Source organism: Bos javanicus, chromosome 18, assembly GCF_032452875.1.
Source record: "Bos javanicus breed banteng chromosome 18, ARS-OSU_banteng_1.0, whole genome shotgun sequence".
Lineage (NCBI taxonomy): Eukaryota > Metazoa > Chordata > Mammalia > Artiodactyla > Bovidae > Bos > Bos javanicus.
Window position 1 is genome coordinate 40,453,163 of NC_083885.1, and position 14,515 is coordinate 40,467,677.

The 14,515-nt window shown below is 48.8% G+C and overlaps 1 protein-coding gene across 4 annotated transcripts; it reads right to left on the reverse strand.

Moving 5' to 3' along the window:
* Nucleotides 1–1,599: 1,599 nt before the first annotated feature.
* C18H19orf12 (chromosome 18 C19orf12 homolog) lies at nt 1,600–13,764 on the reverse strand. Of its 4 annotated transcripts, XM_061387851.1 has the most exons (4): nt 13,669–13,756; nt 9,563–9,703; nt 8,432–8,617; nt 1,600–3,845 (listed from the first exon to the last, which is right to left on the reverse strand). In XM_061387851.1, the coding sequence occupies exons 2-4, from the start codon at nt 9,579–9,581 to the stop codon at nt 3,580–3,582; spliced, it is 471 nt and encodes a 156-aa protein (XP_061243835.1). In that variant the 5' UTR covers nt 9,582–9,703; nt 13,669–13,756; the 3' UTR covers nt 1,600–3,579. The 4 variants fall into 4 exon arrangements, with proteins under 4 accessions (XP_061243835.1, XP_061243837.1, XP_061243836.1 ...); XM_061387853.1 differs by lacking the exon at nt 9,563–9,703 and having other exon boundaries at nt 13,669–13,764; XM_061387852.1 differs by lacking the exon at nt 9,563–9,703 and having other exon boundaries at nt 8,432–8,761; nt 13,669–13,745.
* Nucleotides 13,765–14,515: the final 751 nt, after the last annotated feature.

Below are 14,515 nucleotides of genomic sequence, written 5' to 3' on the forward strand. Positions count from 1 at the left end.
TACCATAGCTGCCTGAGCCTGCGATGCAGGCAGCCAGGCCCAAGCTTTGACTCCTGACCCACTGTTACCGTAATGGTCCGAGAAGCCACCTCCGGCTAATAAAGTCATTTATCTCCTCCCAACAAGCTGAAAGCACATCAGACAGTGCCTGTTCCCTGTGTGGTTTAGATGAATCCTGGCATTGCTTAATTGCCATATGTTGATTGTTTGGGATTGAGAGACATTCTGGTTTATATGCAAAAAGGTTGCAGGAGACATGGTTGATGTTCTGCTCACAGCTTATTAAAACCTCAGGAAGGTTGCAGCCCTGTCCCAAGGGGAACTCATAAAACAGCGTCCTTGTGGAGCCACATTCTGGCCTGGCTGGAGACTCAGAGAAGGCTCTGTAGGCCCGGCTGAGGGAAGAGGAGAAAGGATGTGCCCGCTTGGCCGCTAGATGGCGCCTCGCAATAAGTAATGGGGAGAGGACACTTCACACCCTGCCAGATCCCCCAGCCTCCAGCATTGCAACACACCCTAGTGTTTACTGCCAAGCCAGATATCTCAAAAATAAAAATAAATAAATAAAAGAGTTCATTCTAGCTAAAAATATACCATCTGCCCGAGAAAAATCTTGCCCGGCACTGTCACAGCAACACTCGAAGCAGGTTAATAACCAGCCCAGAGCAGATGGTTTCTTTCTATAATTACTGGGTCCCCCACCAAGGCTTCCTCCTCAGCAGCCTCCTTACCCCACTGGCACTCTCCTGCTGTTTCCTGACCACTGCCTAGCCAGCCGCTGCCCCAGCGGGCTGTCTGCTCACACCAGAGCCCCCTCACCCTCTGCTAGGCCTGGGCCCCAGGGTCCTGGAGCTCTCAGCACCTGGGCAGGTAGCCCCCAGGAGCTCACCCCACCCTTGTCCACCTCACTCATAATCCAAAGATAAATGAATCAAACCAAGATGTCAGTAATCACCCATCAAATTAATAAAGCTTTAAGATACTGTCATTCAATTTCCTGGTGAGGATGTGATAAGATGCACATCTCCAAAACTTGCTGTTGGAAGAACAAATTATTGACACTGCCTCTCTGGAAGAATTTTGACTGAATATAACAACAGCCTTAAAAATATTGTTGTTGTTGTTCAGTTGCTAAGTTGTGTCCGGCTCTCTGAGACCCCCATGGACTGCAGAACACCAGGCTTTCCTGTCCTTCACTATCTTCTGAAGTTTGCTCAAATTCATGTCCATTCAGTCAGTGATGCTATCCACCCATTGTAAAAAATACTACATAGTTTTAAATGCAACAATTTCACATTGAGGAATCTATCCTACAGACTATCATAATCTAAAATATTTACAGAACATTAACACAAAAGTGTTCATAAAAATGTTAGCACTATAATATTAACGACCTATAAAAGACACTATAGCTGGTATATGGTTTAGTGCAAAGGAATATTATAAAACCATTACATATGTTCACAAGGGAGTTCAAATTACATCACAAGTGTTATTTAATGTTAATTGGTAAAAGTGTTCAAAAGGGTCTAAACAGTAAAGATGCAAATAGGTTAGAAACATACATACCATTAAAAAGTTTGTACCAAGTATGCCAAATGTGTTAACAGTAGGTTTTATTGGGGTGGTGATAATTTAATGGTTTTTATTTCATTGTACGTTTCTGGATTTTTCTGTTTTCAGCAATAAACACTGACAAACAAGACTATCTAAAAACAGGAACACAGAAGAAATTGGTACAGTGGCTGCATCTGGAAAGGGGCTGGAGCAGCAGTCAGCATAGGGCGATGCCTTCATTTTCCATTTATACTTTCTGGTGTCTTCCAAGTTTCAAAAATAAATAAGTCAAAAATTGTCAAAGAAGATGAAGAAATACTAAGTCACAGTCACTGTAAGGAGAGCATGAAAGGAAAGCAAGGAAAGTGCTTTCAGCTCCTGGGAGAGACAAGACTCAAGGTCTGGACTCCTCTTGGGCCCAGAGTCCACCACAAGTCACCCAAGACCCGGCTAGGCCAGTGACTTCATTCGGTAAGGCCTGCTTCATCTGACACCTGTCTGGGTGGGAATCAGGCCATCTCCCCAGAGTGGCTTCCCCAGGGGTAAAGGCAGGCAGGCCAGGGGAGGGATCCAGTGGACACTGGTGTAGGACCTTTAAGCTGGGACCACCTGTGTCCCCTGAGCCTGGCAGAGTAGGACCCAACACAAGTAATGAGTGGGTGGGATCCCCCCAAACTCCGCAGTCACCTTCTATGAGTCAGGAGAATTATCTAAAAGGGCCCTGCCCTGCTCCCTCATCAACCCAAGCAGGGCAAATGACCAAGTGGCCTCATCAACCGCAGGCATTTGACCTGTAAAGGGCACCTGATGAGTGCTAGACGAGGCCAGATAAAGAGCAACTTTTCTGAGATAAAAGCCTGATCCTTCCTTACTCACCACAGGTTCAAATTTGCCCTGAAGTTTTCTTGACCCACAAGAAGGTGCGGGACCCTATCTCTGCTCCACATGAGTGCCTTCCGCTGTATCCCAGGGAGGCCAGTGAAGCTTCCTTCCAGCTCCCTGGAGAGACCCAAGGGACGCTGTGGGTGCCAGGGGAGGCCCGGGGAGTGTGCACACACTGGCAGCCCGGGAACCACAGCAGCCTGGAGGCTCAGGTGTCGGGCCCAGGAATCCACAGCTTTCATTCACTCTTTAAAGCCACAAATCTATTCTCTTCCTTTGTGTTCCAAGTATAGGACTTTGAATCTTAGAGACGCTTTACACAAAATAGGTGGAGAAAAGGACCATTCAGAAAACATTTACTGTAATTTGATGACAGTCAAGTTGTGGTTCTGAAAGCAAAGCAAAAACAGCATTAGGGAAATTTAGGATGGAGACATTTCCTGTGTCTAGGTAAGTTATGATCCTACCACTTCAGAAAGAGAAATGCTTTTACTGAAAATAATTAATTTAAAAAGCAGAACACAAGAACTACTGTGACTGTTCAGATGAGGAAAGTAAGCCCCCAGGGAGGGTGAGAAGCCAGTCTGGCAGCTACTGGGGGAGGGACTGAGAGCCACTGGCGTTCCTGGCTTCACTCAGCAGGCCGACTGCCCCCTCCCTGAGGCCACTGAAGTCACTGGGTGGTGAATGGATAATCAAGAGGCAAACATGATTCCAACAGGGGCCAGCCCCCCAGGTCCAAGAGGCGGGACGGGGTGGGGGGGCGGTCCTGAAATGGGTGCCTGGACAGGCGTCATCTTCTTGTGATGAGATGAGAGACTGAACGTGAGGACCTTCTGGCTCCTGTGTGAGCCAGCGTGGATTCAAAAAACTGCCACCACATGGCAGCAGGCACAGCTTTGCTATTCACCAGCTTCCGCCTCAAAGGCTGTCAGGACACACAGGTGCACACGGCCATAAAGCACAGCATCTTCTCCAGTAATTTCTACAACATGACCTAGCACAGCAGCAGCCTCTTCAGCAGGAGGTGCTGCTACAGCTCAGGTAACATTCTGATGATGTGGGCTTCCCGCAGCTCCCTGGTCACCTCCCACGAGTCAGGGGAATCATCCGAACGGACCCCCTTCCCAGGGCAGAGGCCTAGTCGTCGTACTGCACTTCCGCCCGCAGTTCCCTGGTGACGTAGTTGGCCAGCATCGCCAGCAGCTGCTTCTGCAGGGCCTCACTGCCCATGACCAGCATGGTCAGCTGCACGGCGTCCGTCCACTCCAGGTGCCTGATGATGGCAGTGGCTTCGTTAAAGAGCTTCTGCTGCTCGGCAGGCGGTAGCTCCATTATGATCTGAGGAACCGGCTTAAACTGTCCACTCGTCATCCAGGCACCTAACAGACCCCCGACGGCCCCCCCTAGAAAACAGGAAGGACTCAATTAGTCGGCCTTATTCATAAATGATGGCCACGGGTTCTCGCTGAGCGCATGTCCACCGTCATGATGAGCGAGCACATTCATGAGCGGGTCAGGATGGGCTCAGCTTCAAGTCTGCCCCGCCAGCAGGGCGGAGGGCAAAGGTTTACGTGGTCTTTGATCCATTTGGCTCAGATAATTGACACTCACACATGCCCTCTCCTAAGCTCTGCTCTCACGGTGCAACACGAAGCATCTCGCCCCGAGAGATATGCTAACTAAAATCCTCTTCATGGGCTGAAGGTTTCCATGCTTCCGTAAAAATCTCTCTCACCTCAAAGGAGAGGGCTGAGAAGAAAATGCATTTTCAGGGAGAACCATCTCAGTGGTAAGGCTGAGTTTCCTCCACTGGGTGGCTAACATGTGCCTGAGCCCTGAGCTTTGAAATTTCTAGTGGAACCACATGGTTCAAGGGCCCTGGGGACAGCGACAGATGACAAGGTATTTTCTCTTGAAGCAATGTTTTTCATATAACCCTTCCAAAGTTGCATGATGATAAATAACAAATTTAATGTATTCAACTATTTCTTTTTCTGCTACCCCAAAAGGGCACAAACATTACTTTTATATGTAAATTTATTATTATCAAAGTTAAAGCATGCTATCTTGGGACCAGAAGAGTCCCAAGTTCAATGGAAAATTCTATTTAAGCAGGTCAGGTGAAGCCTGCTCCAGGAAGATGTCCTAGGGAAAGGGTCTCAAACTTCAGTGTCTACAGGGCCCAGGCAGGTAACTGAAAGGAGTGAAGTGGGCTGAGTGGGACTGTGGTGACCTGGAGAGTTAGGTACGTGTCTAAAGGAGGAGTGGCCACCGCAGCCAACTGCTGCCACATGGAATTCCAGGTCTATATCTTTTAGAAGTCTTACAAGTTTTAAATATTGGTGATCAGATACTGAAAAAATGCAGGCTGGCTGGACTTGGTGACCTTCTTCAAAAGAGAAGAGTAGGAAAGGGGAAACTGACCCTGTAGTGGAGAAAACTGACAGATATGCCACTAGTCCGGTGATCAAGTTGATCAGCTGATCAGGTGATCAAGTTGAGCATCTCGAGGAGGTCCTATGGATGCCACATGTCCCTGGAATGTGTGACGAGAAGCGCCACGGTATTCTGCCCAAAGATCCACAGTCTATTCATGAGAAGGCCATCAGGCAAACCCAAACTGAGAGGAATTCTCCAAAATACCTGACCAGTATTCCTCAAAAGTATCAAAGCAGCAGAAAGCAAGACTGGGGACACCCTCAGAGTGGGAGAAAGCAACTGACAAGGGATTAGTCTCCAACATATACCAACAGCTCATGCAGCTCATTATAAAAAAAAAAAACAAAAAAACACCAAACAACCCAAACAAAAAGTGGATGGAAGATCCAACTAGGCATTTATCCAAAGATACACAGATGGTTAAAAAGCACATGAAAAAATGCTCAATATCACAAATTATTAGAGAAATGAAAAGTCAAAACGACAAAGAGTGATCACCACACACTGGTCAGAAAGCCCATCATCAAAACATCTACAAACAATAAATGCTGGAGAGGATGTGGAGAAAAGGGGACCCTCCTGCACTGTTGGTGGGAATGCAAACTGGTACAGCCATGGTGTGCTGCGTGCTGTGCTCAGTCATGTCTGATTCTTTGAGACCCCATGGACTGTAGCCTGCCAGGCTCCTCTGTTCATGGGATTTTCCAGGCAAGAATACTGGAGTAGGTTATCATTTCCTTCTCCAGGGCATCTTCCTGACCCAGGGATTGAACTCGCATCTCTTATGTCACTGAGATATGAGTTACCGCTGTGCCAAAAAGTCACTATGGAGAACAGCATGGATGTTCCTTAAAAAACTAAAAATAGAGTTACCATATGATCCAGCAATCCCACTCCTGGGTATATACCTGGAGAAAACCATAATTTGAAAAGATACATGTGCCCCCCCCCCCCCCACATTCACTGCACCACTATTTACAGCAGCCAGGACATGGAAGCAATCTAAATGCCCATCAACAGAAGAATGGATAAAGAAGATGTGGTACATATATACCACAATGGAATATTACTCAGCCACAGGAACGAACAAAACGATGCCATCTGCAGCAACATGGATTGTCGTACTGAGTGAAGTCAGTCAGAAAGGGAAAGACATGTATCATATGATACCGTTTATATGTGGAATCTAAAAAAAAAAAAAAAGTACAAAAGAACTTATCTATAAAACAGAAATAGAGTTATAGAGGTTTTCTACTACAGAAATAGAAAAGAAACATGGTTACCAGAGGATGAGGAGAGAGAGGGATAAACTGGAAGACTGGGATTGACATAGACACCCTACTCTCTACAAAATAGATAACTAATAAGAACCTACTACTCTACAGCACAGGGAACTCTACTCAATACTCTGTCATGGCCTACATGGGGGGAAAATAAAGAGTGGAAAAAATAATAATAAAACTGGAGAGACTAAGGAGACATGAGGATTAAGTGCAACGTGTTGTCTTGAGCTAGACCTGGGGCAGAAAAAGACCTTGGACGCAGAAACTGATAAAATCCAAGTATAGCCTGAAGAACAGTTAACAGTAATGTTAGGGTGGGTTTCTTAGTTTTGACAAGTGTGCTATGGTTAATATAAGATGTGAACATTAGGAGAACTGAAACTGGATGAGATATACGTGGAAATTCTTGGCATTATCTTTGTAACTTCTCTGTAAATCTAGTATTATTCCAAAATAAAAAGTTTACCCAAGAGAATGCAGTCTGAGCCAGAGAGAACCCATTGCAGGCTGGACGCAGCCATCAGTAAGTAAATCTTGCAACATTTTAGGAAAGCAAGCGTGGAAGCACCTGGTCGCACACGCCTCCTAAGATGCAGGAGACTGGCCAGCTTCATGTCTTGGAGGCTGAACACTGCCCTGGACAGACTTCCCCCTACCCTGAAGGGAAGGAGCATTCCAGGGAGGGAGGGAGGGTCAGTCACTTACAAGTTTTAGGGAACTTTCCCCCATGACACCAGTGAAACGCTTAGTGCTGACAAGAGTTGCACTCATCTGCACTAAACCTTTATGAGAACATCAATATTTGATTTAGAGCAGCACTTAATGCAAAAAGTCGCCAAGAAATATCGACCAAGAAATCACCAACTCTTTGGAGAAGAGAAAATTCCTTTGTTTTCTGGGTAAAATGATGCTCCGGCCAATGACCTAGGGGCTGCAAGAAGCCAATCCCCAGGGTTCCCTTTGCCGACAGCTTGTCCTCTACCAGCTTTTGCTCAATCTGAACAAAATATGTGCTCCCAAAATGGCATCTGGGCACAGCTATGTGATAAATGATCCCAGCTAGCCCTTTCTGAGCACATCAGATGGGGTGGGACAAAGAAATAAAGGATGTCACTGAGGAAGATGGCAATGGCCTTGTCTCCTCCCCCATGGGAATTCTTCCTGGATGGCAAGAAGCTGAAGTCAGGACTCACTAACTCCCAGAGTTTGGAAATGGAAATATATAGATGGAAGATCTAGGGTCACCCACAAGCTGATTTTTTTCTCCTCAGTGTGGCCTCAGCTTGATACAATGTCCTCGAATGTCAATCCTACTCCAGGAGAGAAGAGGAGAGCAGGAAGCCTTTCCGGTGAGCTGGGACACAGAAGCCAATCTCAGAAGAAAAGCAGTCATCTCTCTAGCCTGTATTCATGTGAAGACTATAAGCCACATAGAAAGGGCTTCCACCAGCCTGTGAACTTTCTCAGGCCCTGTATCCCCAGCACAAAGGAGGCATTCAGTACATATTTGCTGAGCCCAGGGTAGCAGACCTAGCCCTGTTTTGCAGGGTCCATCTGACATACCCCAAGGGAAACCTTATCTGGCCCCTCCATAGATCAGGCCTGGACAGCAGCCAGCTCTTTGACAACACCCCCAACCCACAGTTCAGACCACATAGGAATTCTTTCTGGTCCTAATCCAAAGGAAGCAGCTTCATTCTAGCTACAAAGAATGATGGGAAGATCAGCCAAACTTTCATTTACTGCCAGAAACAAGTTCCCAAATAGAAGCAGGTGATAAAAGAAGGGGCAGGGATGATGACCAGCTAGGAGCTAGCTTGTTGCTTTCCCTGAGCTGGACTGCTTGCTTTCAGACTAGGGAAGCACTCTGAATGAGTTCATGTTCTGTGGCTTTACAGCATCACCCCTCAGTAGGTGCACAGCAAATCTCAGCTTCCTCTCTGGATGTCTAATGGTGATGAGGGGAGGGAGACTGTCCAAAACCCGGGACACCCTGAAATCCTCTGGCTCTAGGACACATTCCGGGAGAAAGGTGTCCTCCAGCCTTTATAACACAGATGCCTTTTGAGAGAGCCCTGCACTTCTGAGGCATTCACGCAGAAGCTGGAGTTGGTAACAGGACTGATTATGTGCCCAAAGATCGCTTCACAGAAGTGACCTCAACTCGACAAACTTCTCACACAGGACAGAGGCTTTTACGATGTCTCTGTGGTTTCAAAGGCCTTTTCCCAACAACTGCACTGTCCCTGTGAGGCATCTGCACTTACCAACGGCTAGTCCTGGTGGACCGCCCACCAAGCCACCAACGAAGGCCACGGCCCCAGTGACTAGGGCGCCCCTCCCGGAGTGCTTGACGGCCGCCTTCATCTTCCTCTCCTCGGAGATGGAGCACAGCAACCTCATGATGTCCTCCACCGCAACAGGCATCGCGGCAGACCTCGGGGTAAGCGTTCCTAAGGACAGTTGCAATGAGTGAAGGGCCTTTCCACCCAAATGTTACTCTTCCGAAAGTTTTAAGGAAGGTTCCCCATTTTCGGTAGAGAACAGGATCTCTGCCATGTGCAGGATGGACAGCACCACCAGTCGTGTGGCAAATCCTTTGCCAAACAGAAAGCAGGGCAGCATTCAGTTATTAAGTAGACAGGATCAGCAGAGTGGGTGAAAGGTCTTCTCTGCACTCTAACTTCTGATTTATGATAGATTAAGGAACAACCCTGCCCACATGCTCTACCAGTTCATCATGAGTGATGCAATTCTGAGCTCTCTTGTGTCAGGGCCCTTCAGCTAGCCCAGGCGATCCCCACCCACAAAGCTGGGCAGAGTGCACAAGTCCCAGTGCTGGGTCCACTTCTGTGTGACAGGGCACCTCAGCTTCCGCCAAGCCAGAGAAGGGGGAAGCACGGACTCTGTAACCACACAGCCTTGTAGCCACGGGATGACCCAGCAGAGTGGCAGGTTTCTCACCTGTAAGATGAAGATAAACCACCTACAGACTGGATTCCTACAAGGTGTAAGCAGGATGGATGCAAAGTCTCACCTGGAGCAAGACTGTTAACACGGCAGACTCTCAGACATGATGGTTCTAAATGAACATTCTCTTCCTAACATATACCAATGGCTTCAACCACTCAGAGTCAATCCAGTTCTACTCATGGGATATTAAAGGCAGGGGCAGGATGATATGGTAAGATGAAACGACCAGAGAATAAAAGAAATCAAAGAATTCCATATGGATGAACAGATGACAGATGGATGGACAGACTTTGGAACAATGACCTTTAGAAAAATTCTCTGGGGTCAGGAAACTGTTTGCCACACTAGCAGGAAAAAAACAGGCAGGGGCAAGGGTGGAGGTAGGGCAGGCACTAACTACCCCAGGGTTGGTGGGAATGGAGAACCTTGGCACTGATGGGCCATGTGGCAGGACAGGAAGTAAATCAAAGCAGCAACGAGCAGTGCTTCTTTTTCCAGCTTTGGCTGGGCCCAAGGCTTTGGTGGGCACCTTCCTCTCTCACCACCACTTCCCTTTTCAATCAAGGCTGTGAGACACAGACATTTACAAGGAATTTGATTATGGAAGTTTGGAGCAGAACCTATTGTTCAATATCTTTTGGATATATGAGTTGTTTTTAAACCCAAGGAAAAACCACAATTGCCCTAATGTAAAATTATCCTCCCAATTCTGAGAGAGAACTCTGAGCCTTTAGAACAAATTTGTGAATCTACACCAGTCAGAACTTCTTTGTAGACCCAGGGGAGGTCAGTGGGATCCTCTTCTCCAGGCCCTGAAAATGTCCCCTCTTTTTCTTTTTAATATTCTTTTTATTTTTTCCCCATGCTATGTGGCATGGGGATCTTAGATCCCCAACCAGGGATTGAACCTATAGCCCCCTACATTGGGAGCTCAGACTCTTAACTACTGGACCATCAGGAAAGTTCCTCCTTTTGATATTCTTGATATCAGTGATTGTCCACCAGCACTCAGGAGTCACTGAAGACCTTGTTAAATACTACCCATACAGGTAGGGTGAGATTCTGTATTTACAAGCCCCCAGCTGAAATTCTGCCCTCACTTTTGGACAGCAAGACTCTATGACAGAATGACTTAAGATGTCTGATATCTGCTACTCAGTCCTTGAATTCAGAATGCAAGAGACCCCTGTAGGGCTGCCCAAGGGACTAGAGGAAAATTCAGGTGTGCTTGTCCTTGCTCTGGCTCCCAGGTGTCCTGGATCTGCTAAAATGCCTCCTGGCTTCCAGGCCCTTCTGCTCACCAGCGGTGACCACATGTAGGCATAGCACATGCCCCAACCCCCTCCTACCTGCAAGAGAGCCCCCTTCCACCCTTCCAGAAGTCAAAAATTTTCCAGGCACAAATGTCAAGATAACATTGTAGCATTTTAACAGCGAAGGAATTGCACTTAGAAATGGGAGAAGGGAGGAAGTAACCTGATTTACCCAATAGCCATGGGCTTGTAAAGCTATGCAAACAAAATGTTTAATTTCAGATACCTATTAAGATAACCAAAGGAATTAATCTCATGATAAAACCTTTTAAAAACCTAAAAATCACCCTGTAAAATACCTAGCTTAGCTCTGATTTACATCTAGCTTTTTATCTGTCAGTTTTGCAGAAAAAAGGGAGATGAAACTCAGGTCCTGGGAAGGCCCCTTGCATTCCCAGAGGCATGAAGATTCTGAGCCTTGCCATGCCTGATCTGCAAGGCTGGTTTCCAGGCCAGCACATTCTGCCCATATGCCAGGTTTTCTGCAGAATTACAGATTTGTATTCTCCAAACAGTTTCTGCACAGCAAGAAAAGGCATATAAAAGAGGCTGGAGATATATACCCACTTCACCCTCTATGGTCTCTTAAAAACAAAACAAAAACAACCAAAACCAGCTTCCAATCTGCTCTGAATGACTTTAAGTCAAAACCCACCGGGACTAATGAGGCATCATTGTGCAAACACCACTTTTAACCTCCACTTAGCCCAGTTGAGCCGGCACAAGGTTCAAGTCCAGAGTATGACTAGTGGGCCAGCAGGTGTCATGGTGTGTGGGAGGGGAGGAGAAGTGGCCACTTCTCCAACTCCATCTGGGTTCAATGGATCCACATCATGAATAACCAGTGGCATTGTGGCTGCCTCTATCCAAGAGACCGCTGGTTTAATTTCCTTGTAAGAATCATTTTAGAAGCTGGAGCATCAATAGATTCTTGTTGTGCAAGAAAAGTTTGCAGCACCATTTCCTGCTGCTGCTACTGCTAAGTCGTGTGTCCGACTCTGTGCGACCCCACAGATGGCAGCCCAACAGGCTCCTCTGTCTCTGGGAGTCTCCAGGCAAGAATACTGGAGTGGGTTGCCATTTCCTTCTCCAATGCATGAAAGTGAAAAGTGAAAGTGAAGTTGCTCAGTCGTGTCTTGACTCTTAGCGACCCCATGGACTGTAGCCTACCAGGCTCCTCCATCCATGGGATTTTCCAGGCAAGAGTACTGGAGTGGGGTGCCATTGCCTTTTCCGACCATCTCCTGAGCCCCTGCTAAAAATCTCAGCCTCCCAACTTCTCCAGGGTTGCCTGATTGAGGAAGGAAGCCAGTCTCGTTTTTCCTTCTCCCACTCCAGCTACCTTAGTAAGTGGCAGAGAAGTGGGTGAAGAAGGATGAGGCAGCAGCACTGTTGGGACAGGCCTCAATGGGGTGGGAGGGTGCCCCCCTCCACACCCATATCACACCTATTTCAGAATCAGATTTGTCCACGAAACAGACTTGGGTCACAGGAAGTCCATCTGCCAGCCACAGGGAAGGCAAATGCCAACGTGAAGCCCTGGTTTCTTGCAAGCACCCAGGCTGGTCTGCTGATTATAGCACGGATCTGGGGGAGAGGGAGATGAGCCTGGCCCTGGGACTGCAGCCTGGCTTTCTGAGATGGAGCAGATTGTGAGAGATGAGGAGAGAAAGGCTGCAGAGCTAACACAGACCTCCATGCACAAAGCTCTTTTTAAAAATTAAAAAAGCAGGGCCTCTTAAGATTCAGTGATGTTGTTCACCTGCAATCCTCAGTACTTTTTACTTCTCTGGTGGACTTTATTATAAAGCTCCAGTGTGCCCTCTGGCTCCTATAAACCATGTCTTTATACCTCTCTATGCCCCAGTACAGACATTGGATCCCATCAGCAAATACAGTCAGATTAGACTTTTAAAAAATGAATTAGGGGCTTCCCTAGCAGTCCCGGGCTTCCCTAGTGGCTCAGCTGGTAAACAATCTGCCTGTAATGTGGGAGCCCTGGGTTCGATCCCTGGGTTGGGAAGATCCCCTGGAGAAGGGAACAGCTACCCACGCCAGTATTCTGGCCTGGAGAATTCCATGGACTGTGTAGTCCATGGGGTGGGAAGAGTTAACACCACTGAGACACTTTTCACTTTCTGGCAGTCCAGTGGTTAAAACCTCACTTTCCGGTACAGGAGATGAGGGTTGGATCCCTAGTGGGGGATCTAGGATCCCACATGAATTGAGGCCAAATAAACAAATAAAATAGTTGCTAGAATTTTAAAATCATGAGATTTCACAAACACCTCAGATTTCTAATTCTCCTGAAAAATCAAAAATACAAGCCACACGGGATCCACCTTCTGCAGCAATCCAGGCCAGAGCTGAGCAGGGTCCTACTGCTGCTACTGCTGCTAAGTCCCTTCAGTTGTGTCCGACTCTGTGCGACCCCATAGACGGCAGCCTACCAGGCTCCCCCATCCTTGGGATTCTCCTGGCAAGAACACTGGAGTGGGTTGCCATTTCCTTCTCCAATGTATGAAAGCGAAAAGTGAAAGGGAAGTCGCTCAGTCGTGTCTGACTCTTCGCGACCCCATGGACTGCAGCCCACCAGGCCCCTCCACCCATGGGATTTTCCAGGCAAGAGTACTGGAGTGGGGTGCCATTGCCTTCTCCGAGGGTCCTACTGGAGCACACCTTATCTACCTACTTGGCCCTTGAGCAACACCCTCTCAAATTATTCCTATTTCTTTAAACAAACAAACAAAAAGGATAAAGAGGGACTTTCCTGGCGGTCCAGCGGTTAAGACTCCCCGCTCCCAAAGCGGGGGGCACAGGCTTGATCCTGGGTCGGGGAACGAAGATCCCACATGCCCCACAGTGCGGGCAAAGAAAAGTCAAAGAAGCTATCAGTCCCCACAAGGCTAATCTCCCCGCCCCTAAATCACTAACATCCCTTCCTCATCATCTCTAATCTGGCGTCCAAATTCTCTCCCCAGAGGGCAAGACCAGGAGTGCCCCACCCTGCGGATATAACACCCGCCACACGCGCATCCCGGTTCCTGCGGGAAGCGACACGCGCGCACGCACACACAGGAGTTCCTGCAGGCGGAGACAGCACACACATCCCTTCGTTCCCCCGTTTCTCCATAAGGAAAATAAATGGACTAAGACCGTCTGCCCTGGTGCTGCTCCGGGCGCCCCCTTAGCTCCGGCGGCTGCTCGGGGCCCTTTACCTGCGGAGGCGGCGCCGCGAGGTCACAGGCCGGCAGGCGCGGGGACACCAGGCCTCCCCGCCGCGCGCGCAGGCCCCGCCCCCCCGCCTTCCGGCTCGTCCGCGCGGGGCCTTCCGGGGCGCCGCCCACCGGTAGCGCCGCCACCGCCCCCGCTGCTGCGCCCGCGACCCCGGCTCAGCTCTGCGAGCGCCTGCCAGGATGGGGCGTCTGGAGCGGGATCGCTGGGGCCCCGAGGCCGCGCGCAGCCCTACCGTCCACCCGCTCACACCCATACTAGGTCGGAGTTCCTTTAGTTCTTGCTCAAGCCCGGGGGCCTCCTGGGAGGCCCACTCTCGCTTTGGCCTTTCACTCAGGACCGAGACACTCCCCCACCCCTCGGGTCCCGGCTCCGGAAGGAACACCGCGGCCTCGGCGAGGGGCTGTTAATATTCGGTCAATGTACCCGGCAAAGTCAAACGTCAGCCGGCCGCAGTGCAGACACCGGCGGCCTCTCGGTCTGGGGTTTGAAAAGATCTTGCGCCCCTTTGCTCCTGGGGTTCCAAGGAAAGAGGAGGTCCAGCTTCCAGGGAAAAGCTGAGGTTAGGGAGCCTCCTGGGAGGTTGCAAAGGCATGAGGGAGGCAGGTAAGAGAAGGGCCAGGGGATACTTTAGAGCGGCACGTGGAGGAGCCTTCTACCAATCTCCTCCAACCCCCACATACAAGGGCTGGCCTGGACCCATCTCAAAGCTGAAAAAGGCTTCTGGGGGATTTCCATGGGCTATTTCCTTCAATCCTGCAGCGTAGGCCTGGTTCCCATTGCCATATTACAGATAGGAGAAGGGAGGCACCAAGGCTCAGAGAGGGTGAT